This window comes from Ascidiella aspersa, chromosome 3, assembly GCF_963924565.1.
Source record: "Ascidiella aspersa chromosome 3, kaAscAspe10.2, whole genome shotgun sequence".
In the NCBI taxonomy this organism is placed as follows: Eukaryota; Metazoa; Chordata; class Ascidiacea; order Phlebobranchia; family Ascidiidae; genus Ascidiella; species Ascidiella aspersa.
This window is the reverse complement of record NC_139449.1, coordinates 12592431-12619429: the sequence shown is the minus strand read 5'-3', so window position 1 is coordinate 12619429 and position 26999 is coordinate 12592431. Positions and strand designations below refer to the sequence as shown.

General features: G+C 34.7%; 2 protein-coding genes across 7 annotated transcripts; one reads left to right on the top strand and one right to left on the bottom strand.

The window, feature by feature from the left end:
• The first annotated feature begins 370 nt into the window (after positions 1-370).
• Positions 371-4625, top strand: LOC146160237 (putative sodium-coupled neutral amino acid transporter 6). The gene is made up of 12 exons (XM_083384055.1): positions 371-1154; positions 1225-1334; positions 1441-1607; positions 1677-1755; positions 1836-1930; positions 2534-2745; positions 3269-3348; positions 3413-3513; positions 3582-3706; positions 3778-3928; positions 3999-4111; positions 4193-4625. Exons 1-12 carry the CDS (start codon positions 999-1001, stop codon positions 4268-4270), a joined length of 1467 nt encoding a protein of 488 aa, XP_083240181.1. The 5' UTR covers positions 371-998; the 3' UTR covers positions 4271-4625.
• Positions 4626-5999: 1374 nt separating this feature from the next.
• On the bottom strand, positions 6000-21953 carry LOC146160236 (phosphatidylinositol 4-phosphate 5-kinase type-1 alpha-like). Of its 6 annotated transcripts, none has more exons than XM_083385492.1 (20): positions 21799-21953; positions 21702-21733; positions 21492-21581; positions 18127-18257; positions 16802-16919; positions 16484-16636; positions 16105-16224; positions 15486-15665; positions 14618-14698; positions 14382-14420; positions 14190-14271; positions 13859-13934; positions 12883-12966; positions 12694-12742; positions 12475-12556; positions 12194-12375; positions 11328-11403; positions 10495-10570; positions 9203-9281; positions 6000-7556 (listed from the first exon to the last, which is right to left on the bottom strand). In XM_083385492.1, the coding sequence occupies exons 1-20, from the start codon at positions 21851-21853 to the stop codon at positions 7452-7454; spliced, it is 1890 nt and encodes a 629-aa protein (XP_083241618.1). In that variant the 5' UTR covers positions 21854-21953; the 3' UTR covers positions 6000-7451. The 6 variants fall into 6 exon arrangements, 4 of the variants coding, with proteins under 4 accessions (XP_083241618.1, XP_083241619.1, XP_083241621.1 ...); XM_083385493.1 differs by having other exon boundaries at positions 9159-9281; positions 21799-21952; XR_014494691.1 differs by lacking the exon at positions 10495-10570 and having other exon boundaries at positions 9159-9281; positions 21799-21952.
• Between the last annotated feature and the right edge of the window lie 5046 nt (positions 21954-26999).

Sequence of the window (26999 nt, the reverse complement as noted above, 5' to 3'; positions counted from 1 at the left end):
CATCAGGTTTCCTGCGCGGTTCACTGGATGATTGGGCTTTCAACTTTAAAGGAGAATTGCAAATGACAAGGCTTGGCCCTTCGGCGTAGTTATAGTTATCTACTTCTACGGGTAACGTTCGGCAAAATGAAGGCCATATTGCAATAAAGTTTGATGGCAGCGCTACCAAATTAGTGATTCATATCTACGCAACTGCCAATTTGCTAAGTATTTTTAGGGTTAAACTTTCCGATATATTAATCGGTATCCATTGATATTTATAAATGGCTACAATATTTATAAATATTAAATTAATCCGTGTTATGAATCAAATGTACTAATCAATGTATACATACTAAAAGTATAAGTTATGCTAAATTCTTAAAATAAATTCAACGTTTGATGCAATATTTTGCGGAAAAACGTTAAGTGGGCCTGGTGGCAAATTTCTGGCGCAGAATACTCCATAAGGGTTGTACGATGCTACGTGAGAATGTTGACCACACGATGCGTACGTAGATTGCCTTCTTCCAAACAGAGCGATAAAGCAATACATACCGCCGCTAAAATACGCGTATATACCATTTCAAGACTAAATACACCCACAAAAAGAGCCAATCCGAAACGGTGATGGAGGGCGATTTGGTGTCACGCCTTCTGGCGGCGGTGTCGGTTTTCAACAGCATTTCGAGAGCTTTAAAGCTTGTCACCTGATTTAAGGGTGTGTGATGGAGATTCCAATTCATTTGCCAATTAGAGAACTTTCTTCGACACTCCTCCCGCCGCCCTAGACCAACGAGAGTCGCATTTTGCAAAGCCAGGTGTTAATTTTGAAACAGTCGTAGTGAAGCGACTGCGAGTTCAGAAATCACGAAAAAGGCATACGACCCCAGTAACCCCGTTTATGTCCGTTAAAAGCAACATTGCAGATGATAGCAAGTATTTTATGCAGAACGGAGTAGAACTTACACCGAAAAATCGCCAACGTTCTTAATATTTGTTTAACAAAAACGTGACAAATGGGTGATCAACGATCTTTCAAAGAGTTTGATAATATGGAAATGGATGAAGAAGAGATGTATCAGGATGAAGTGGCTGATATGGATAATGAGGGACCAGCAGACTCTCTCGAGCCACTCACTTTTCATGATAAGACTCCAAAAGACAGCTTTAAAGTTAGTACCAACTTAATATTTAATAGAAGTTACTTTTAACCATTTTTAATTTCACTCTACTCATTTGCAGGATAAACTGTCGACAGCTCTTTCGATATTTAATTTAATGAATGCCATTCTCGGCAGTGGTATTTTGGGACTTGGAGAGGCTGTAAAAAACATGGGCCTTGTACTATTCATGTAAGATCGATTTTTTCACAAGGCGGTGTATTAATATAAACTTTATGAATAGGACATAGCCTTCGTTTAAAGTACAACCAATGCATTCTTCCCATTTTGTTTAAAGCATACTCCTTCTATCTACTGCCTCGCTTGCCTTATACACCATTACCATGCTGCTGCACATGAGCAAACTGACTCGTATTAAGTCGTATGAAGGATTAGCTAAGAAAGCATTCGGATTTAAAGGACGAGTGGTTACATCCATCATGATCATATTTCACTGCTTGGGAGGTAAATTAAATAGTAAAAACTAACATTGATATTTTGTTGATAGAAAATGACGACATTTATCTTTTTCAGCGATTTGTTCCTACATGTACATTATCAAGACTGAGTTGCCGGAAATCGTTAAAGTTTTTATCGACTTTCATCATGACGAGTAGGTTAAACAAAATTGTTATTTTTTTCGTAATTGTTCACCTACGCAATTGGTCATCCACTAAACACGTTGTATTATAGTGAAGTCGGCGATCCGTGGTACACCAATGGAAATATCCTGATGATCCTAGTGACCCTTATTGTGATTGTGCCCCTCGCAGCGCTAAAAGACATAAGTATGTGATTGTGTTACAAGCGAATGATAAAAGTGGGCGCGATGCTATTGTGATTTCTGGCGTTTATCTAATCGAGGTTATTCAAGTTTCACCATTTGGTATGAAACAATAGTAAAACTTGTTTTCGCCCCCGCGCCAAACAAAGGGGCTGAAAAGAAGACTCATTCTTGTAAGGGTGTACTAGACCTGATCGGGCTTCTGGTGATATTATGTATATATCATATTTTCATTAAGAAATACATTACTATTTTAAAATTACCCCAGTCATTGTTTGCTCTTCCGGTATTTAGCGATGCAAGTTATACTACAAGGACGGCAACTATTAAGTCAGAGATGTCATTATCGCCCTCCAATTAAAAAAAATGTTTGGTTAGAATTTAGTTTACTTTTTTTAAGTGACATTGCTAAGTAACTACATACTGCATTTTTCACTATACCATTGGATAATTGTCCAAAAGGCTGTTATGTTTGCAATACATGTAGTCACACTTTTGCACATCGCACCAAGCGTTTATTTTTTACTTTTTAATAATAATTGTCTTACAAACTTAACCAATATTTAAATAGAAATGGACATTTGGAGACAATGTTTTTATTTTTTAGAGTTTCTGGGTTACTCCAGTGGATTCGGCATGGCTTGCATGATATTGTTCGCATTTACTGTCGTCATTAAAAAGTTTTCAATCCCATGCCCGCTGCCTAGCCACCTCAACGCAACTGGCACTGTACCTTTCAATTCGTCCTCAGCACACCACGATGATGAGGGTGACGAAGAGCAATATTGTTCCGCGAAGGCTTTTAACTTCAATTCAAGGGTAAGAGCACGAAAGAACTTTAGATAAAAAAGTCATAACTACTTTAAACAAATACTATGAAAGTAAAACCCAAGCGTTTCTGAGCGTGCACCTTTATAAAAGCCAGAAAATGTCACTGTTATTTCGATCAGTGGTTCGTAACCGGTCTGCGGAAAGTCTGCGGAAACTTTCCTGCCGGTCCGCCAAATATATTACAATTTTATATCACAATTGCAAAATGCAAGATGTTGAAGGCTTGTCGACCAAAATTAGAACTTTGCCAGTATTGTAATTTGCAGCATAGTGAATTACATAGAGTTAATGGTCTACTTTATCATACGCCACGATGTTGCAAGTGTTGTGCTCAGCTCTTTGAAAATGGGATACAGCTCGTTTAAGTCAAGATTTTAAGAAAGAGAAGGACTGTAATCAATTTGTCTTTAAAACGTTTTACAGTTTTTGCTTTACTTTGCAGTTAAACTCAATTAAAGAATAGTATTAATACAACTCTTCAAAAAATGCCTCTTTTTAATTTTCGGCACAGACAGCCTATGCAGTTCCCACCATGTTCTTCTCCTTTATGTGTCACGCTTCAATGCTTCCCATTTACGCCGAACTTCGCAGGTAAGTTGCAGTCTTGTCGTTTTCCACTTTAAGTTTTATAAAACCGTGTGTAATGCATGAGCAGGCCTACGATTCGTCGCATGCAGAAGGTGGCTAGTATTTCCATTTTCAACGTATGCACGTTGTACCTATTGTCAGCCCTTTTCGGATACTTGACCTTCTTCAGTAAGTGCGATGTCTGCCTCGAAATTAATATAGAGTTATATAGTAATGTTTTACATTATTTTCTTTAGACAAAGTCAAATCGGAGCTACTTCTGACTTACAGTCTGTACAATCCTCATGACACTTTAATCGTCATTTCTAGGGTAATGGTGCTAATATGTGTGACCCTTTCGGTGCCTTTACTGCATTATCCGGTAAGGAAATTTAAAATAGAATAATATTTTAGAGATAAGACAAGAAAATAACGACTAGTTGTTTTTTTAAGGCAAGAAAGACTGTTATCATTACCACTTTTCCAAAATCGTACACGGAATTCTCCTGGATACGTCATATTATAGTGATGGTGACTATTTTGACTATTTCGGTCTTGTCTGTGCTGTTTGTGCCAAACATAAGAGATATATTCGGCATTGCAGGTAACTTTATTTCACGTAGTTTCCAATTAATAAAAAGTCACATTTTAACCTTTATTGTTTCTCGTTACAGGGGCCACTTCTTCTGCATCTCTATTAGCTATATTTCCAAGCGCCTTTTTGATAAAAATTCTTGAAAAAGAAACAACAAAGAATCAGCAGATTTATCACAGACACAAATACGCCGTAAGTTCACTTTATCCTTCTTTCTAGAAATTTTTTAACATACGTTTTATTGCTGTTTGATATTGTTTAAATATTTTGCAGGCCTGGGTCATGGTGGTGTTGGGAACCGCGTTTTGTATCCTCAGTGTTTCTTTGATAATTTTCGACTGGGTAAAGTGAGAAGAGCTGTTCAAAATGATCCAATATTCGCTACATGGCCACAAAAAATGGATTGATGACATACGAGTATTCATCAATCATTAGCCATTGACTCGCTGTATTCTTAGTATTCTAGTTCGCCGAGTAATTGTTGTACAGAACTATAAATCACGAACTTATTATATATACTGCCTTTTCCACCGAGCAAAGGTTCACCAATCACCAACAAACCAGTTGTTTGCGATTACAGGGCGGAATACCCACTCTTTCAGGTTCCAACACACTTGATAAAATTTCAACACAAACGACAAGTATAACTATTTGGTTTTCGATTTATTTTTGTATAACAATAAAATACATTTGATTGGTTGGTGGATATCTGCTGGAGCGATTACGAATAAGCATAGCTTGTTATGTACGGACCACCTAGATACGTTAACGTATATTGTATTATTTTATGTTGCCGCAGGTCTGATTTTAAGAATTGGGAACAACCGCCCATCACATCAGACAACGCAACTTTTTTTATGATCAAATAGTTGCTAAAGCATTGTTTGGGATTTAATGATCAAGCAAAACCACAACAGACACTGTTCGAACTAAACAAGAGAGATAGGTTTTTTGTAGGTTAGTTAGTCGTGTCAATTAATTGCAGTATAGATAGACAAGCGGGGTTTAAATAAATAGGGTAATACACAGTGACGTGCGGTGAGGTTGCTAGATGGTGAGGCACAACATTTTTCGAGTCACTTTTTTCTTTAACAACCAAAACGGTACTAATAAAAATTAAAAAAAAAACTCAAAAACCATTCAGAGAGCAAAAACAAAATGATTAAAAAGTAGTAAAACTACATTAATATAGCAAACTTAATAATGACTACATCTTTTATGACGTAACAGTGCATGACATTTAATAGCGTGGCAAGCCTGTTATCGAGACTGTTGTGGTGCTGCTCGTAAAAGCTAGAAAACAAATTATTATTAAGAGCAAAATATTTATAAATTTTTGGGTGGCCATGGCCCCCCCCTGGCTACGCCTATGACAGCCACACATCCACTCCTTTTTCACCAATCTCTTTGAAAGTTGCGTGTAATGTTTTTTGTCCAGTTGTCTGATGCAAAACTGTTCAATTTGCAACAGGTCTGCTTTAATTATGACTTCAACTTTAGAGCTTTACACTACAAGAAGTCAATGTACACGTACTATGCGGGCATTCAAGCTGGACGAAGAAAGGTTTTCTGCTGGGACGTCACAATTGAGGCATGCCTCACATCATAGCTAAATCGTTTGTTATGTTTTCCCAGATAATTTGCGAAAGAAAAAGGCACATATAATGCAGTGTATAGCACTTCTGTGATCTGAAGAGAGGCACGGCTTGGCGCTGCCTCATTTAGCGTATTTCATCGATTTTGACCGTGTGAACGCTTGGTATGAATAACGCAACAGAAATAGAAGAAAAAAATAAAGCACGATTTAGGTATAGAAACGTAGATTTAACTTTCGCTTTGCCAGATGTTGACAGGTGACAGCACGTTCCTTGGAATACAACTGTTGTTTAAATAGGGTAATACAACAAAATAGTAAAAATTGTTTGTTTGGCATGCCATTAATTTCGCGACAAATTAGTTCTAGTGGCGCCCAGATAACGGTAGACCTTAACATTGGTTCCGAAGTGGCGCACACTAAAACTTTCCTCGTTAATCCAACTAAATCCCGTTTTATGTAATAATAGCATAAAATAGGCAAACGTCAGAGGCATAATTTATTACGTCACAACAAGAACGCAGCACGTGAGACTCGATAACGATCAGTAATTTCGCACAAGTCTAAAATCAGGAGGAAACACAATAGGTCTAAATGAAGATAATTTTAAAAGGAAATAAAATTAAAACAACTAATGTTTATCTGTGGAAAGAATAATGGGAAGCAACGTCACGTAAAAATAACAACGCATTTCTCTAAGAACAAAATTCTTAAGCATATATGCAAATTCGCAGCAAAAAAATAACATTAAACGCTCGTGTGGATAAAAAGCGCATGAAGGTATGAATTAAAATAAACATGCAAGTCTAATTTTATCAATATGGCACCATTTTGATTGTTGTGAACTGTTGTCTGTATAGTGTAATAAGCGTGATCATCTTTCCTGAAAAATCAGGAAGCTACAGCTGATAAATATTTACTTGACATCAGTAAAACATCAATGTCACACCGGTAATACACCGACCCAATCGTGTTGTATAGTTATTGCACAGTGCATTACAAAGAACATAATTTTCAACCGAAATAAACTGGCATAAGTGAAGCAGCAGTTGGGAAGATATGTTATCCGATAAAATGACCCTTAAAATAATCGTGTCGAAGAAAAATGTAAACATAGTGAAATAAATAAATGAAGGTTTTCCGCGATATTTCATAAACCGATGTTTTCCTACTACATCACTGTCTTGATAATTTAGGAACAGATTTTGGATTTTAATTGGATAATTGAAGCTAGTTTTGTTACACAACGAAATACAAGCAATAAATCGAAGGCGCTAGTAATCTTTTAAATTACATAGAACTATCAATGACATATTTCAATAAAATACATAATATAATAATATTAAATAATGTCATAACACGTTCTAGAATCCACATAGACAACACGGAAACCCGTTACGGATTACGTTGATTTGAATAAAATATACTTCAAATCCTGCTGCCATTTCGAGTAAAAGTTTTAACAATTGCGCTTAGAATGACATGCTTCAAATCGCCATGCAAATTTATTTGAACAGCTTTATAAGACAATTTAAAAAAAATTTCTGTAATTCGACTTATATGTATATTAAATCGTTGAAGACGTTTAGTCCCACAATACAAATCCACGAAAAAATAATTAGGGATGATAATCCAACTAGTGATCATTTTATGAAACGCGTCATACAGTGAACACTGAACAGTCACCTCGTATGTTACAAATATACAAAATACTTAACTTAGATTCGTTCCTCTAATATTATTCAATCGTTGCTTTTCTGCCTATTTTACTTCTGTGTTAAAAATAGAAACGAAACATTACGATATTTTCATACTTATTTTAACGAAAAGTTGCCTTTTAAATAGAAGTACAGAACAAAACATGCATTCTTATTACAGCACAGTGGCCCGGGTGCGAGGTTGCCACTGACATGTGTGTTTGCATATTCAACGTAAGCTTCAGAAGGCTGTACCGTGCTCCCGCTGGGTGTCGTCCTTCGCTGTATGCACCTTAACACTAGGTGGTGCTGCATCGCCCAATTCATCGGCATTTGACGAGATTTCCTGTAAGCATTAAGTAAACAATGGTGTGCTACAAAACAAATATTTTATTAAATGAGCAAATTTACGTTGAGCTACGGCACTGCGCAATGCTGTTTGACTGCGTCACCTACACTTTTAAAAAAAAATCCAGACACTAAAGAAACCGAAAGGTTCAGAAGGGAAATCAACATGACTAACGACCACAACTTTAACCCAGTCGTCACCAAATTCATTGCTGGCGGTTTCTCAAACTTTATAAACACTAACGGTACCCGAGGCAAGCAAGAATTTGTATGTAACACTTACGCATAAACGCAAGAGTTTTCGCAAATTTAAACCGCTCTTGTTTTAACTAGACAAGATAATTTTTAATCGAATAGTATAAAACTGGAAATGCTTTTGTAAACCTAAACGAGTTTACCGGGTACAGTACTTTAAGACGTAAAATAACTTGGGCCTATAGTTTGATGCTTCAATCTTTGTTTGTTAGCCAACATTTTAAAACTTCAAAAGCATACAATGTTTGCTATTTGGTTCCATACAAAGTGTGGAATGCATTTTAAAACAAAATACAACGTAAAAGTGCGATTAGTTGGTTTACTTAGTAGAATATTAATGGTTAATTAATTTTAATATTTTTAACACAACATTTCCCAATTCATGCCGCTGATCTTGCGTGACACCTCATGTACAGTTAAATTTACCTTTAACAAGGCACTTACTTACCAGCTGAAACAGTACAGTTGAAATACGCACTGCCTTAACCAAAACATAGAACAGCAAGGGTATATGTGGCTACAGACAAAAGTCAAAGTATATTGATTTGACTGTAAGTTCTAAAAGCGCACTACTAAGTATTGTAATGACGTTTTTTGTTACTTTTGTTCCGCGGCAGATTTACGTTTGTTGATCATCGATTTATGATTCTTGAATACTAACCGTAAGCTACATTTTACGTAATAGCAGCTTGCGAAATACCAATAATTTGAACGTTAACTTAAATAAAATAGGCATGAAAACAAAGAAAATGTATCACCCAGCAGGCGACATTAAAAGATACCGAACTATACCAAAGAGGTCGATCAAGAAACGTGCAAAAGAAGTTCAGCCCAGCCACCAATGAACCAGTTCATAGCAAACCACAGCAAACGAAGGATACTTAAAAAATAATACCTTTCACCACCAACCAACAATGACAACGATGTTTGGATGGAATATGCTCGATGTATATGACAAGGACATTTTGCAAAAATCCACGACGCATGCAGTTTGCTCTGAACTGACACCGAAACAGAAAAGTTTTTTTCCGCTACCACAGTCTGCGCATTTTTCAACTCATTGCCGTGAATCACTCAGTTGAATGAAAGGGAAATAGGAGAATTGTTGTTGAAGGTTGATTAAATAAAGTGAATGTGTTTGATTTTTAAATTATAATCACCTTTTTTCGTAATTAAAATACGAGGATCACAAAATTAAAAAGCAAGGGTCAAAACGCCTTTCGCAGCGATTTAAACAAACGACAGACATCTTGGCTGATGATTTGTTATTTCAAGGTGTCTAGCGATTGAAAGATATTCAAAGAGCAGGCAATGATTGAAAATGAAATCAAAACAAAAAGCTCACAATCGCCTTCAAACGCTGGTTTCATAAACATTGCGCGAGTTTACCAGTTGACCATCGTCGTTCATCGAATTCCGGTCGATGACGTGATGAGACGCGTTTGTGACGTCGTTACTCGTCGATAAGCTGCAACAGAATGAAAAAAGAGAATTTTTGGGTGCATACTATGTCGGTTGCTGCTGCATATGGTCAAACGCAATTAAATGATGTGTCATCGCGAATTATAATTGATGCTTGGCCGGAAGTGACGACCTAGTTTTGACATCGTAAATGAAAAAGGTGTAACACGAATAGGAGAAAATAAAATATAATTATTAAAATCAAATACAAGTATACAACGGAAGTCTTTAACAGCAAACATTTCCAATTTTATTCGAATAATAAAATAAAGTCTGCTGCCAGACAAATATCCATTAGGTTAAATTAACAGTTGTGCAAAAGTGAAGATTTACAAAAACAGTGCTTGACATTGTAGAAACAATCACATTGATTGTAAACAACAAAATCTGCACATTACCACATATTAAAAAAATGCTCCCAAATGCGTGGGTAGTACGGTTCTTTAGCTATGAATAGGGCGATTATTTTTTTACTTGTCAAAAAAAGTCAAAATTTTGTCAAAATTTATCAAAATTATTTTAAGTCAAAATCTATTAAAAATGCACAATTGCACATTTATCGTCTACAAAATTAAAAAAACATAGACAGATTTTTAAAATTGTTGTTCAATTAACATTTTATTATAAAAAATAGTTTTGAATCATATTCAACGACATTTTAACTTTATCATATCTTTATTAGAGCGATACACGGTATACGCGATCCGGTAGAATTAACCACCCAGTCCTAGTTTATGGCATTAGGTTCAGTTCGAACTTCGTTTATGCCTCATACAAGTGTGTATCTCTCATTTAGACAAATTGCTATTTTTACCTTTTATACCTTGCATTTCAACTGTTTACACAACATTTTTCTAAAATAACCAGCGTCTTGTTTTTCTTTGGTATTTTTATAGTTTATTTTTTTTTTTTGAAATGACATAAGTATCAACTACGCCTTCGCAAGAGTTTTGCATAAACCCGAAAAATAACTAAATTGTGTTTCATCGTTAGTCAGTATAACATCAGAAACAAGTGGTTAACGACTTCTAGACACTAATGCAGTTATTCAAACAACAGTATGTTGTTTAAATCAATACATTTCTTCTAGGCCAAAATTTTGTTAAAAAAAATATATTTTAAGTCTAAATTTTAATTTTTTAGGTCAGATTTCTAAATATTTAGGTCAAAAAATAATCGCCATAGTGATGACTTTTGGATGTTTTGTGCGCGTTACTTACACTTCGCTCTTGTTGCCGCCAATGGTTTCCATCTTAGGCGATGGATCGGGGTCTTTCAGTTCAGTCTTGGATTGCGCTGACGCACAAAAAGGAATGTTAATATTCTCCCACTATCAAACAAACAGGGACCAAGCTGGTAAAGGGTAAATTGCACTTAGGGGATGCGAGATGCACATTAACCATCAAAATAGACGACGTAAAAAAACGCCTGAAGTTTGTAAATTGAACCATTCTTTATATCCACAAAGGTAACAGACAGTGTTGTAATGACCTAAGTCAATGACTTGACTTAAGTGAACTTAAGTCACTGTTTTAAAATGACTTGACTTGACTTAAGTCATTTGGGCAAAATGACTTGACTTGACTTAAGTCTTCCGGACAAATGACTTGACTTGAGTCATTTGGACAAAAAACTTGGGGTATTTTTTTTATAAAATTGAGCTATTTATCCAAATTTTTGTACATAAAACAAAATGCTTGCTATATGTTGCGTTTTTCTTATTGTTTAGTTCAGTTATTGTTCATAATCGTGCCAGTTTAAAAACTCTAATAGTTTAACATTTTATTTTTTGGCAAGGACGTGACTTGAAGTCGACTTGCTCTAATTATGACTTGACTGGGACTTGACTTGTTATTTATTTAAAAAGACTTCACTTAAACTTAAGTTGTTTTACAAATGACTTGACTGGGACTTAAAATGACTTGTTTATAACACTGGTAACAGCTGTGGCCGACGGCCGTGCATCAATAGTTATGCCATTTCTACCGTTAAATGAAGCTAGGGAAAAGTTATCGCCAAACGGATGGGCTTGTAGTAAGAGGTGTTTGCTTACCGGCTCCATCGATAATCGAGTTGGAATGATTGGTGTCGGGAAGATCGACTGCTACTTGCTCAGGTGACGTCACTTGCTGAACAACAAAAAACAATCTAATGTCAGCGTTTTAATATATATAATAGTTAGCTGGGGCATGTTAAAAAAACTAGCAGAGTTAGCAATTCAGGTCAGACACAATTAACAGATCTTAAAAGATATATATATATAATATATAATTTGACAACAAAGGCATCGTCAGTATATCTGAATAAAAACAAACGCAACGGTACTGTTTGATGCCTTTGTTGGCGAAATATATATATATCTTTTAAGATCTGTTAATTGTGTCTGACCTAAATTGCTAGCTCTGCTAGTATTTTGAACTGTTACTGATCAGGAATTAATATCGACATTTATTCGGCAAGGGTCAAGGTGATTTCTATTATCACATATTCAGTGCAACATTAGCTGAGACATAATCGTTAATTTGTTTACAAACAGCAAACATGGTGATCGGTATGCCATTGTAACAAACATATATTGTGTACTTTTGATACACATCAACATTACGTTCTTAACACAGCTCTGGTAAATAAATAAATCGCATCGGAATATTTACATGCTAGTGGGCAGTGGCATTATGGCAAAAAGGCCAGACACCAACATCGTGAGAGTAAGAGCTGATCGCAGTCCACTAGAATCACACAATTTGAGGACAACTTGGTTATTTATTTGTAAATTAATTGCTGGGCATACGATAAATCACCGCTTTTGCAAATGTGCATGTGTCATTCGTTTTGTCAAACTGTTGCTTCGCAACTAAAGTTTTCTGACACTTCGTTAAGTCCTTTAGAAAGTCAAAGATACAAACTGACATTAACTACCTCGTCGCTCGACTTGGGTCTTTCAAACTCGTCTTTCGGGACAAGGTCAGGGCGACCTTGAAGGCGGGAAAGTCCAGCGGATGACGTGGCAGTGGAGTTTTTGCTGTTTTCTGAAGGTGTGGTTGCCGGTTGAGTTTTTCTGGTCGATTGTCTGTTGCGTGAGGTTGGCTGGGTCTTGACGACTGAAGAAAAACGCAGCAAGTTATATATAAAAAGATCATTTTAGAATGACATGTGTCAAATTTTCATCCGTAACACAACTTTTATTGAATAACACTCACTTGTTTTCTTGAAGACGTGATTTTCCATGAAAGTCTGAAAGCGTTGGCAATAGAAAGCTGGCCGGTGTACCGACACTGTATCCTACGATAAACAAAAAGTTTTTAAAGGAATCTGATTTACAAAAAAGGTACTATTTTGATCACAAGCTTTAAATTAAAGTTTTTGTAAAACAACATATCTGAAAGTTGGAAAGAAGTAAATACATTGTTTTGACTTACCCCGTCCGCAATCACAGATTTCCATGTGTGCTCAATCTTTTTCTTAAGTCTAAAAATAGAACGTTTTCGGTGGCGATTTATACGCTGTTGCTATTCACACTATAAATCTATTTATTTATAAGATGAAAATATGTCTAAAAAATAATCTAGTATAATTTGAAATTGTCTTATTTAATGTTGACTGCTTACTTGTAGCACTGTAGAATGTCAATTATACCGCAAAATAACAGAAGTTTTTCACCCCGGTTCGATTTTGCAGGTATTCCCCCAGACCTGAAAACAACACAAGGAAGCTTTATTAAATGATACATACTGAAGCATTTGAAAAACATCCTTAACATTGATTTGAGCTTGGCATGTGTTTCCGCAACAGAATCCTGCCCTCCAACAGAACACATAATGTCGACGATAAAGATTCATTCGAATTAAGATATACTGATGATGCCATTTATTTATATGGCGAAATGCATATCGGCATTAAAAGTTTAAGACCTTGCTGATTGGTTTTTGTTCGAAGCGGTGCGCTTCTTAAGCTATTAACATTGATTTAGTAAATAGTACTAAGTACTAAAATTACAATTACCAGAGGAGCTGTTTTCTGATTTGTATTACTATGTCTGGTAGCAACAGATATATAAGTACTGAGTTTAAGCCAAAGTAACTATGTGAGGTTGCTTGGATTGTCATACGAACCCACATTCTACATTAGTATTTCCAAAATTTGGAAAAAATGGCCCTACTTGCGTCTATTTTGTTATAATACAAAACAAGCGATATAGTACAGTACGTGCATGACGGACAATGGGCCATTATATCCACATCCCTTAGATCAGAGGACAATGATTCATTAGATCCATATCTATTACAATATGCCATTGAACGAAATAAAAGTTCAAACTAAACTATAAACTTGAAAAGCAGAAAGTTAACGTCATTGTGGTAGAAACCTGTGTGTGAAAGTTAATCAGGTGATACAAATCCAAAAGTAAAATCGAAATTCTAACCAAAACAAGTGGTTTAACCTAAATATTACCCGTTAAATGTTAAGCAAATTTCTTAGGTGCAATAAATCAACATTTTAAGGTTGTATAAGTGGCAAAGGCACCCGGGGCAAAACTACCAAAACATGCATGTTTCCAGATTTAAGAATGATTTGTTTTCTTACCAGTGATCAAGTTCTTGACTGTGGTTATTGCGCAACAAGGTGGACGACACAGCTGGGTTTAAGGCAGCAGGTTGCCCTGTTACAAACAAAATAACATAAAAAATGTTCTTTCAAATAAATCTGAAAATATTGACGTAAATAAATGTAAGATTTGAACACATGATAGCGATTATTTATAATTTGTTTATATTTTTTAACCAGAACAATGCAATGCCCAGTAATGTTATCCTAATATATTTAGTGGACAATATCAAGAAACGTTTTAACACAATGATCAAGTATTTTTTATGGTCAGTTGATTGAATTTTGTAGTAAACTAAACTTTATATACCGTAATAACCAGAAGTTGAAGGGGCTGACGCATCAGAGTTATAATCACTTGAACTTTGTCGACTATGTCCCATTACACCAGGCTAAAATAAAAAAAAGTTTTAATTAGATCGAATTTAGCTTAACTATTAATATTGTCCAAAAATGAAAAAGGGGAAATAGTGTAAAATATCACAATAATTTAGAAACTTACATCAGTGGCAACACTGTCATGAAATTTCGTCTCTTGAATCTAAATAAAATTAAAACAATTCTTAATTCAAACAAAACAAAACTAGGCCTTTTTTAATTTTATTTAGTACAGTTTTTGCAAGTGTTGGAGGTATAATTATTTAATGCAAGTGTTTGAGGTATAATTATTTATAAGAAAATCTTTACAAAGGGTTATGCAGGAAATATGTAAACAAGGGTTATAATGCATTTAGGTACCCTTTTATCATGATCTGAGTTATCCAGTCTGTGTATTGCAAGCAGCATACTGTAGTCCATGATCTTAAAAGATTGCAGCACCTGGATAACGCCATATATAATAAATGTTATTCCTGTTCATTATTACAAATAATAGCTACTAAGCAAGCGACAATCTAAAACTATGTTAGTATGATTATCGAATTTTATAAACCTTCTAAATCCAACAATTGTGCGAAATTTTATTTTATTTTTATCACTTAAAACCAGGGAGTCGAACCGTTTGACTTTTCCGGTTCAGGTTCGGTTCGGGTTCAAGGATTTTTTCGGTATCCGGTTCAGTTCCGGTTTCGGTTCGGAGGAATATAAAAGTTCCGGTTCAGCTCCGGTTCAACCATTGTTATTTTAAAACCGGTTCATAAAGTTCCGGTTCAGATACAATATAATTTGCGTTAAATCTCAAAATGCGGGTCGATAAATGTAAAGAATAATCTTCGAATTGTGAAGTCATTTAATCTAAGTTATGTGACTTATTAAAAAAACAGCAACTAAATATTGAAATATCTAAAAAATAAAAAATCAACGATTTTTTCATTCAATATTTATATTTTTTTCATAAAATTTCGAGCATGGCGTAACTTGACTCTGTAAAATAGAATTTGTGACGTCATACAGGAGCGAACCGCTTTTATTTACAGGTTCGGGTTCGGTTAAGGTTCAGGTACTTTCAAATTATTCGGTTCAGTTCCGGTTCGGCTCCTTAAAATCTTATAAAAACTGGTTCAGGTTCGGTTACGGTTCGGAAAAAATTGACCCAAAACCGGTTCATAAAGTTCCGGTTCGGTTCCGGTTCGACTCCCTGCTTAAAACTACATATTTAATAACTTACCAAACAGTCCCTTTGAATCGTTTTGATGAGAGCTATGTGTATTTCTGGGTCTAACAAAATACCCCCTGGCATATCACTCAACAAATCCAGGTCTTTGTACGTAGGATTCTTTTTAGCTCTTTCGTGTTTTGAGGCCTTTCGTTTGTAAGTTGAACCTTTGAGGTCATACTTCAAATGCATCTACAAAAAGTTGTTTAAGATACAATGCCTTTAGCAGGATGACAAAATGATTAAAGGAATCTATATGAAAGCTTATAGTCTTGCATATAGTGGCATCAAGTTTGCATATAATCGCTCTTAAAAGAAACACTAACTGCACAAAAAAAAATTTCCACATACACCAAAGTGTTAGATGCCTTACTGTACACAACCGCACAAAAATTTTTTTTTTTCAAAATTAATTGTGTAAAGTTTTTACAATTTCCACAAATATACTTTAACCATTAGTTGTATTTGACTTAAAAAGTGTTTTCGTATGAACAATGTTTCATGTAGTTCTTTAATCTCTCTGCCTATTTACATGCCAAAAAAATGTTGGCACCTTTTTGTGATTTTCTAAAAAAAAAAAAAACCGGCAATGGGGAAAACCTAACTGTTAAATATAAAAAGTTACACCTACCTTGATTTTGCGAGGCATTAGGTTGTTCATGACACAAACACGAATATTTTTCCCAGATGCTTGAACACAATAAAGTCCATAAAACTTTGGAAGAAACGTTTTTGGATTTTGTACAAGATTCTATGAAATACAAAATGACCTTTAGCTTATGGAAATTACTGGGTGCTTAAAAATAGTTTACATAGGGCCTAACTTGTGGCCTGATCTTTTATTTTCTATCCATTGGCAATCAATGGCAAATTTAAAGAATCTTCCAAAACAACAATGTGTACTTTACATTTCAAAAAAATTTAATGTGTCAAAATAAAACATGTGAATATCAGAGGGGTGTGGTAAATCCAAATGAATTTTATTGTTCTTAAAAAAAAATTAATCCTACCATGTAATATCCAGGAAGAAGTTTCTGGAGAAATTCAGCTTCTTTATGTTGAACTGTTTTTATAATATATTTATCATCGTGGGTAACAAAAAATAAAGAGCCACTTGCCCCTGGATTGGAGAGTTCAGTCAGTGGATGTTGGCTTATTGAGAGCTGAAGAGATGAAAAGATAATAAGTTTAAAAAATAATACAAAAAATAGGTTTATAAACAATAAAGAAAGAAAATTAACTTATAGTAAAACTATAAAAAATAAATTAATAGTAAACAAGGCATTATCCTAATCTACCAATGTTTTACAATAGACCTAATTGCCTACCATATAGTCATCAGGTTGAATACCAAATAAATCTCGGAAGTAACGGAATGCAGTTGGGGCATAAGTTCGAAATGTGAAATCTTCATAGTGATGTGCCGGAGTAATATTGGTACCCTCACTAAAAAGAAAAATGTTAATTTCAAATTACTAAACTTTTCTTTAATTGACCTTGAACCATCCCAATTCGATTTTCCTACTTATATATGTCATCAAGTATTTACCATGTGCCATTTCTTGTGATAATTCATCATTTGAACTACACAACAAACATTTAGTGTGAAGGCCTTGTTGAAATAAAAAAGTAATCAATTACAATATATATGCCAGCTTATTGAATTCCATTTTGGACAGTAAACCTAAACTTTTTAAATGCAAAATTGTGCTAGCAAAAAAAAAATAAACCCTGTACAATCATCGCTTTCAAAAAAGTTTCTAAAATTGAAAAAAGTGTCTAGTTTTTCATTTAGAACTTTTTACAAACAAAAAAGCTAACATCTATTATATGTTTTTTTATATCTTAATAGACTAAAAGGCTTGCAACAGCTAAACACAGTGTGGTATGAACATTTAAGCAGTCACATTGCAATGTTATATCACAGTGGATGAACAAGGTTAATGTGGAGAAAGCCTTGATGAAATAATAACATTTTTGTCACAATGAAACTAATCAGGTTATCAATTTGGATATTTGCATTGGGCTAGACATTTGGTTTATATCCTGTAGCTTAGAATTCATGTGTGGCTATATTTTTCTGTGTGCTCTAGCTCATATTGGAGACAACAAAAAACAAATTGTGATTTTTTTTGAGGTTGTAACAAAGGCTGAGGAGTCCGACTTAGGTATCGAGTAAGAACCACTTAAAACAAACCTAGCCCGACACACACAGGCACAGTTCCAAATTTCAAAACTGATATTGTCGCCAACTATAAATTTTAGTGTTATAGCAAATGGTGAAATGTTGTTTAACTGTGTATTGTGAGTCAATGAATTATATCAAACCCTTATGGAGGGATTCCTAAAAATCCAGCTTAATTAAGTGACGTAAATTGGGAAAATACATTTGTAAAGTAAAGCGCTATATTTTCATTTTGCCCCATCAATTATGTGCTGTGGCTAGGAGTAGGGTTAGTTTTAAGAAAACAACAACAAATTGCTTTTTAATGCCAAAGCTTGGAAACACAAATCATAGTAAACGTAAACGGTAGCTTACAACCATATTTCTACAAATACTTTGAATATATATTTACATACAAAGTGTTTACTTTGTAACGATATGTTGCACAACAAATGTACAATGAACTGGTGCAATATACAAAAAACTTACACTGGAAATGATATAGTTTCAACAACTTGAAAATCTTGCATCAACACATCCCTTTCAGGCTTTGCACTCAAACCGGCCACCGTGTGGCTAATTCCCAGTTGAATGCTCCCACTCAACGCAGAAGAAGGAGTCTAGATAAATATGTTGAGATATATAAAAACTAAATTTTGTCATTTAAAACCAATATTTGGACAGAAAGGCTTTTTTTGATTAAGGACAAACCTGAATATTTTGTTGGTGTAAAAACAATAATCTTTATAAAAAAATAAAAAATAATCTTTGAAACTACTGGGCAGATTTTTAAATTGTAAATTATACAACTATTTTGCAAGAATAAAAAATAAACAATAAAAAAGTGATCATAATCTAAATGTGCTAATTAAAATAATTAATAAGTAAAGTTCCTTTAACCGAGCATAACCTTTTGTTATGCCAAAAAAAACATTTTTATGTTTAACAAATTTTAACATATTTGATGACTAGCTCTGTGCATATATGTCTATAAATCGTTGGCCTGTTTTTTAAAATATTGGAAGCTGATTTGTTTTACCTGTAAAAATACACTAGGATGAAAGTTTATTACAAAATTATTGTGCTTTAGAAAAGCTCTTGTAGACTGTGGTAATGGTGATCTATTCTTAAGCATGAATCATTCTATTGTTATGAAGAGGTGAAGAGACAGTAATGACATGTGCAAGAACATGACATGCTTCACCACACATTTATTAACAATCACTACAACAAAACTATTAAAAAAATAGTTACATTGAAACCAAATGTTGTTTTTAAAGGTAAATTAAAATATGTAACCAAATATTTAAAAAAAAGTTACTAGTAACTGACAGAGATGCGTCAAATTATTTTTTTATAAAAGCATCAAAGCATATACATATAGTTAGTAGTTACACTTACACACATTTTCTATAATACATATTTCGTACCAATACATATATATTCAAGCAATAAAAAATATTCTAAACAATTTAAAATCCCCAAAAGACTGTTTCATGTCCCACAGGGTCGACCTACCCTAGAATTATTTCTAAGAGTGTGCAGCCTGTCATTTACAACAAAAGCTAAATAAATCAATTAAAGTTGGCACAAAACAAAAAAAATCTACTTTACAAATCTAAAAATGACATACAGTTGACATAAGTTTAGGGACAACCTGAACAAAGTTAAGAAACACATGGGTGTTTAACAATTTTAACCAGTGGCGTATCCAGGGGGGCTGGGGTTTGGGGGTTTGGACCCCCCCCTTTTCGTAAGTGGGATTATTGTTTTTTGTTTGTTTTTGTCAGTTTTACTCACCGTCCGAAGCTGCGTGTTTTTAAATGTAGTTGCGTCACGCGTTTTAAGCGAAATACAAAACCAAAATCAAACGCAAAACGTCGTTTTTTGTCTTTTGTTTGGTCGACCGTATTTTCGTTCGGTTGGCTAATCAGCAAGTTATTCGTTCAGGTTGGCTAATCAGCAAGTGTGTGTTCGACAATTAATATAATAAATCAAACGGTTTCAGCTTTTTTCCTCTCTGAAAACGTCAAGTTAGACGGCGCTGATGTTTCTCGCTGTTAGTTGTCTGCGTTAATATCAGGTGTTGGTGTAAGACTGGGATCGGCAACCTACTGTAATTCATCGGGCCTGTCGAACTTTGACAAACTATACACGAGTTCATTTCAAATACTTTTTGACTATTTGAACTATGTAAGTGCGAAAGATTTTCGGGCGAATGATCTTACTACTTTCGGTTTTTGTTAATTTTTTGATGCTGTATTTTGAACTATAGATCAGCGCTTCTTTACCGTTGCGCCGTAGAAAGCTGCCAAGTGCGACGCGGACAAACTGAAAACGTATTCAAAAATACTTGACATATATTTTTTAACATTTTTAATTTTCAGCAATGTAATAAAAACTTTTTTTTAAAAAGAAATTTAAAAGAAATACCGTTATACCAAAAACAAATCGCGCTCGCTTCGCTCGCCAGGTGCATCCAATCTTTAACGGTTATCAAACGCTGAACTAAATTAACTAACTATTAAACTTATACCGTTTATTTCAAGTAGTTTTATGTCGCGCTAATGGAAAACCACCCGGGAAAAAGGATCTCTGTTTAGTATTGCAGGTGGCGAAAGACGTGCTTGTAATTTAGCCTAGTCCCGTACATGGATCTACCAAAATCAAACACACATTTTTCTCGGTCTTGGTTTATTTTTTCGCCTTGAGTTAACGATTGCACATCAAGCGGTTTCGCAGTTGGCGCCTGGCAGGATTGTCGATAACACACATGTTCGTTTTGCGTCTAAATGTTCGCTTTTGCTGGACGTTAATTGGCTGTTTCGGATGATTTTTTTTCTTGTTTATGCCATCATTAACATTAGACGAAAAAACAACGGGGAATTCCCTAAGTTGAAAATTCGGACCCACCCTTTTTGAATTTCTGAATATGCCCCTGATTTTAACTATAATGTTTGTTAACAACTAAGCATAAAACACTTTTTTAATTTTTGTGTTATCAAATTCCCCAAAACATGCAGAATTAGTGCACATATTTCTGCTTTGGTACATCAACACTTTTCATTTGCCTATCCCAGACTATTTTCTGTCCCTATCCAATAAATGTGTGACAAAAGAATTACACAAAACAAAATTTTTAAACAATATTTAACCTAAATAGCCCAGTAATGCTCACCCTTGGCTCTCTCGGAAAAAAATTTTTAGTTTGGGGAAAATAAAGTGTGTAAAATATGTATTTTTTACTGCTTATGTGCAATAAAAAGTCTCTCATTAACTATAGTGACTGGTAATCAAAGAGTCTATTAGGCAATAATCTTCTATTGTTTCTTCACAATAACAACCATTTATCTTAAGGGGAACTTGGCATGATTTTAGGGGAACTTACTGTATTCCACATAACCACAGGTTTGACACAAGCTTATCCTAGATTATTTTTTGTTGTGCTTTTCAAAATAGTTGTTTTTCCAAAGTCAGTAAACATACAAAGAAAATATATCGGCATGTTTCTCCTTAACATTACTTTAGTTCACACTCTGGATAGGATTTGAAGTGGATTCAGGCTTTTTAGGACTGTAAAATTGTAAGATTTAGTAATATCGTGGTAATAAGAAAAAAAAAAAAAATAAATTATAAAAATAAAAAAATAAAAATTGTTGCCTTCAGTGCATGTCCAACAAATATTAGTTCGCTCTAGGCTGCCTTTTGGTATGTTTTTGTAAGTGTCCCTTTTAAAAATTAAAAAGCCTTGTAAGTGTGCCACAGGTTCAAATATTTCAAGGAACAGCTTCAAGGGGAAGTAAAATACAACACAAACATCTTGACCCCAGTTCAGTGTATGAATTTTTAGGTACCTTTTTATAAGTTGTTTGTCCTGTCGATTTATCCACTCTTCTATGGCCAATTTTTTTTGCTTGCAGCTTCTGTGGTGTAACCGTTCCAGCCTGACAAAGACAAAAAATTGAACAGTGATTAACATACAATACATATTTATATATTTAAGTACATTACAAGAATTTTTTATCTAACAGAAATGTTAATAGTTGACAGTAAATTTGGCTTACTGGTTCATTTTCTTTTCCATGTGTTGTTCCATCTGCAAAAGAAAACATAATTGAAAAAAATGTAAAAAAATATAAACAAACAGGAAAACAGGCAAACCTTTTTCTTCACCTAAACCATCGGGAAGTGGAACAGAAACCTTTTCTTCGGCCATATATAAGTTACTATCTAGTTCTACAAAATATTAATGTATAAAGAATGATTAAACATGTTTATATAAGAAAGTCATGCAATTTAACAATACCTCTTGGTTACAATATTACACATTTACTCATTAAACACATCATGTTAAACAGTGGATAAAAATCTGCCCATTGTAAAACATGCACAACAGAGACTTAAAGCATTTTGGGTGTTGAGTTGGGGAACCTAAAGTTGGGAAAATTTATATTTAGTTTGTGTTAGAGTTTGAGTAGTTGTTAGATTTTGAACCTAAGGTGTGCATTAAATGTTGATTGTACACTTAAAAATTGGTATTTTGGTTGTGGAAAGTTCAACAAGTTACCTTAAGAACGATACATTTTTGGTCAGACTGTGTAATGCAATATCATCAAGATTGAAAATTTAGCCAGTTGCACTGTCAGCAGCAGGATGCACAACACTTTAGTCGTGCCCTTAGTTTTTGGTAATAATTCATTTACTGTTGCGCAATTTAATCTAATTTAACGCATTACAGTCGCCCAAATTTTAGTATCAACTTAATTACAGCCATGAAATGTTAGGGTTCAAAAGTATCTTCACCAAGCAATATTCAAGGTTTTCAATCTGGATCTTATTGCTGATTTGTAAAATAATTCAATCAACCTTTGAATCTAAAACATCCGACTCATTATTCCCTATATGTAGAATATGGGTGCTGGACGCTGGTCTAGAATGCTACTATATTTTTTTCTGTTTTTTTTTATTGTTGGGGAGTAATTTAAAGTTAGGGCTTGGGTGGTTCAGGTATTATTTATTCAACCATATTTATTTATTCTTTCGTATCAATTTTGACAAACCATTTCATTACTGTAAAAAGGTGGTAGGATAGTAGACCAGCACGGAAAATTTATTGTATTAAGGTTGGTTCACCCTAGTCGTGTTTTGCCTCTGGCGTTAACGTCTGGCATCAAGCGTTAGCATCGTACAGTTCACACATAAAGCGTTGTAAGTGTTAATGGCAAATTTCCTTGCTTCTAACCGAAAGCGTCATAGTTGAAATTTTTCAACTTTCCACAAGCAAAAGCATTTTTAAAAAAACGTTTTACATTATCGCCAGACACATCTAGTGATGCGCACTTTAAAATCAACATCAAGTGCGTCCAGCCGCAAAAAGGCGCTTAAACGCGCAAAACTTATGTTGCAATAACGGTTTTCAGTATAGCACTCAATTTTTAGCAGTAAAAATTTTACGAATAATGTTATCACAGCTGCGAAATTTGGGCAGAAATGTTATTACAGCAGCACAATTTGAAGCTGCAAAATCATCCCCCCCGGGCAAAATCCAAAGTTTCCGATCTGGTTCGACACCAGGTTGCCTGGAAAATAGCCTAAATAAAACTGTTTTGTCGTAAATTAATATGCTATAAGACTGCTGACCAAACATTTATGTTGCTCCTTAGGGGCTAAAGCTAAATATCAATCATAAAATGAGGGCTCACCCATGACACGGCAATACCGTAAAAGGAATATTTAAAATAAACAAAGATAGTTAGCGTTTTGTCAAGAAACTTCAAGCTCAGCAAATCTTACAAATACAAACTACTGTAATTAGCGACCCAATAAATATCCGGCCATACTCTTTTGGGTTGCGAGTCATGGGATGGGATAAAGCATTGATTTAAATTTAAACCTTTATTGTGAGTATAAAAGCACCCAATCCGTTAGAAATCAGTGCATTTCTAAGCAAAAAGGTCTACGACAATCAGGGCATCCAATGGCAGAAAAGTCTAGACTTTTAGACCTTGAGGTCCTGGCAATGCACTGATTTGGACCTTTAGGTAAACTCCCGGCGACGATAAATTAAAAATATTCATTAAAAGTTCAGAAAAGATAACAAAAAATATGAGATAGGATTAATAACACTTGACCCACCTAAACCCTAACGCTAACCCGAATCCTAACCCAAATAATGTGCGTTATTTCAATAATTCTTTAAATGCTGGGGAAAAAAGCCCAAACTCAGATGGTTTCTCGTCCATTGTATTTAAGATTATTACGTCACAAATTGAGGTATTGGGGCCTGAAGCGTTATAATTAATAAATTATCGCACATTATTTGGGTTAGGGCGCTGGTTAGCGTTTGGGTTTGGTTGGGTCAAGTATTGTTAAACTTAATCTTCTTATGCACATTTGTTAATGCAAATTAGAGCATTGTCCAAGACCTCAAAGTCTAAAAGTCGGACTTTTTGATCCTTTGAATGCACTGATTGTCGTAGACCTTTTTGCTTAGAACTGCACTGATTTCTGACGGATGGGGTGATAAAAGACACTACAAAAAACTATGTGTTATAAACAACAAGTTCATCATCAAGCTACAGTGGGCTTGCCCAGTGATTCAGCCTATAGACAACGTAAATACGTCTCTGGCATGTGTTCAGTGACAAGTGCCAAATAAAACACGATATGAACACTACTTTTAAGACTAATGCATACTTCCGAAAAAACATCTCGCATACTTTGTACATTTTATTTTATTTGTATTTTTTTTAAATAATTTAGAATTATTTGTTCTTGATTTTTAAAGCCTGGTGCGACATTTGATAAATTGTGACAAATGACGATTGCCATCTAGAATGTATTAATCTTTGACTCTGTCATCAGAAGGCAAACTTTTTATGCAACAATTGGGCTGCGGGCAAAATAAGAATTGATACTTTTATTACCTCGCAAATTTTAGGTAGTTTTTAAAAACAGGTTGATCACTATGTGTGTCCAAAATTCCATTTAACCGAGTCCACAAAAGAGAACATATACTAAAATTATATCGCGGTGACACGGTCAAGTGCACGCGAAAACGGTTCTGAATGATGAGCTTATAGGTAGGGTTACAATGTTTGTTCAGCTTACAATCGGAAAACTTTCCAACTGTCTTCAGATATAGCTATTTTGTCGTCGTTAAAGTATGACGTCACAAAATACATCATCGTGTGATTTCACCAAACATGTAGGCCTAAATTAGAGGAGGTATTTTGTTTGCAATCAAATTTTCGCGGGAATGTGCAATTAAAAATAGTATTAAATGCAATACGATAGGTTACGACAAAGGTTTATTTTATTTAAGGGGGCAAATTAGGCTAGGTAAATTCTACTAAACCAAAATCCTAAAAGGCAATAATAATTATAAGTAGAATTGTTAAAGCGACCCATGCCTGTTTGTGAATATTATTATCGCGTGTTTGCTTGATGGCAAAGTGTTTTCACTTCGATTTCCTTTTCCTTGCTGGGCCGGTCTAGGCCATCCAGTCGGCGACTGCTCAGCCCATATTTAACTCAGTCGCTTTGCACTTATCTTCCATTTCGAAGGCCAAAACCTTCTAAATTAACTTTTATGCATATTGTCAGTTTGCGTAGAACTTCTGAATAAATTTAGTCTAGCGCAGTTTATCGCTTGTCAGTATTTTTTAACTATACGCCGATCATCATTTAGGATTTGTTGAAACGTTCGTTACAAAACTTATGCCAGTGTTATTTATTGCTTGTTATATTGTATTTAAATAGCTTATTGCAATGCAGAGAAAATCGCTTGAAGCTATAAGTTATTAGTTACACATGACTGTTTTTTTTGGTGCTAATCCTATATCGCTTTCATAACGGTATAGGAATTTCAGCCTGGTTTGCAATTAAAGAAGCAATTTCCAGTGTTGTAATGACTTAAGTCACTGTTTTCAAATGACTTGACTTGACTTAAGTCTTTTGGACAAATGACTTGACTTGTACTTAAGTCATTATGTCAAATAACTTGGGATTAAATGAAGTGTTTTTCATTAAAATTTATTTTAAGTTTTGCACATTAAACACTTTAAGTGCTGTATATTGCGTTTGTGTTAGTTTTTAGCTAAATTGTTGCTTATGATCGGACGATTTTACCAATTTCAATAGTTTAACAAATTACTTTTATGTCAATGACATGACTTGAAATTGACTTGCTCTCATAATGACTTGACTGGGACTTGACTTGGGCAACAGATGACTTGGACTGGGACTTGACTTGTTATTTTCGCAAAAGACTCGACTTGGACTTAAGTTATTTTTCAAATGACTTGACTGGGACTTAAGTTATTTCAAAATGACTTGTTTACAACACTGGCAATTTCTCCGTAAAGGCCCACAGACGCCGATTTTGGTTGCGATTAGAAAAATGTTGCCCACCCTTGTAATAGTGGATATAAATAATTTTAAGTAAACAATTCCACGCTTTTACAAAAGCATACTGACGTGATTAAGCAGCAGGATTAATTAGCAATCGGAATAAAATACATTGTGGTGGGTTTCAAGCCGTAACAACCGTGGGTCATTGCAGTGTGCAGCTTGCTCAAGTCGTCGCCAATTTTATGTGTGTACTACGTGTGTCTTTTGCAGCTAACCAAGCACGTTAAATATAATTAATAGGCTCCTACAAGTGGGCCTACGTGCTATAATCATATTTATATGCTAACAGGCAGTGGTGGAATTCAATTTTTTGTCAGCCGGGTCTATCACAAAAGTCATATTTTTCAGTCGGTTCTGTTACAAAAAGTCATATTTTTCAGCAAATAATAAAAGCAGTTGCACAAACAGAATACAACTCCAGGTTCGAGCGTTTGGTGCGAACCGGCTGAATCCCATAACTGCTAATAGTTACACTAAAAAGCATCAGTTGTCTTCTGATGACTTTATGTGTACTTATGACGCAACAATTCAATTTTCAGACAAAAAAATCACAAAAAGAAAATTACTACAGTTATAAAAATTAACACAATGGATGACTGTTATGTGCGAACTAAAAAAACACGTTAGCTGCTTGGATCTCAAAAATCGGTGTATCAGATAAGATGCAAAAATCCATTGACAGTAACCAACAATTCTAACCGGTTCGCTGATCTCATAATTTCGTGAGACGGTTCTATAGAACCGGTGCGAACGGACTGAATCCCACCATTGCTAAACAAAAGTTTTTAAACAAAAGTTGTAGCTTATAAACATAATTTGTAATATGATAAAATTATATAACGCCCTTAATTTGGGTTTATCGCCCCAAAATCAGGAGAAGGTGCACAACGCCTCTTGTACTCTTTCAAGCCCATGAGGGGGGTGGTACCGCCAACGTTGGAAAACACCGG

Coding starts and splice junctions, on each gene's coding strand:
- LOC146160237 (XM_083384055.1), top strand. CDS start 999: ATGGGTGATCAACGATCTTTCAAAGAGTTTGATAATATGGAAATGGAT. Junction 1,155..1,224: donor CTCCAAAAGACAGCTTTAAA/GTTAGTACCAAC, acceptor ACTCATTTGCAG/GATAAACTGTCGACAGCTCT. Junction 2,746..3,268: donor CTTTTAACTTCAATTCAAGG/GTAAGAGCACGA, acceptor TTTTCGGCACAG/ACAGCCTATGCAGTTCCCAC.
- LOC146160236 (XM_083385492.1), bottom strand. CDS start 21,853: ATGGCCGAAGAAAAGGTTTCTGTTCCACTTCCCGATGGTTTAGGTGAA. Junction 11,404..12,193: donor GACCCAAGTCGAGCGACGAG/GTAGTTAATGTC, acceptor TTTGTTGTTCAG/CAAGTGACGTCACCTGAGCA. Junction 9,282..10,494: donor GGCGGCAACAAGAGCGAAGT/GTAAGTAACGCG, acceptor ATTCTGTTGCAG/CTTATCGACGAGTAACGACG.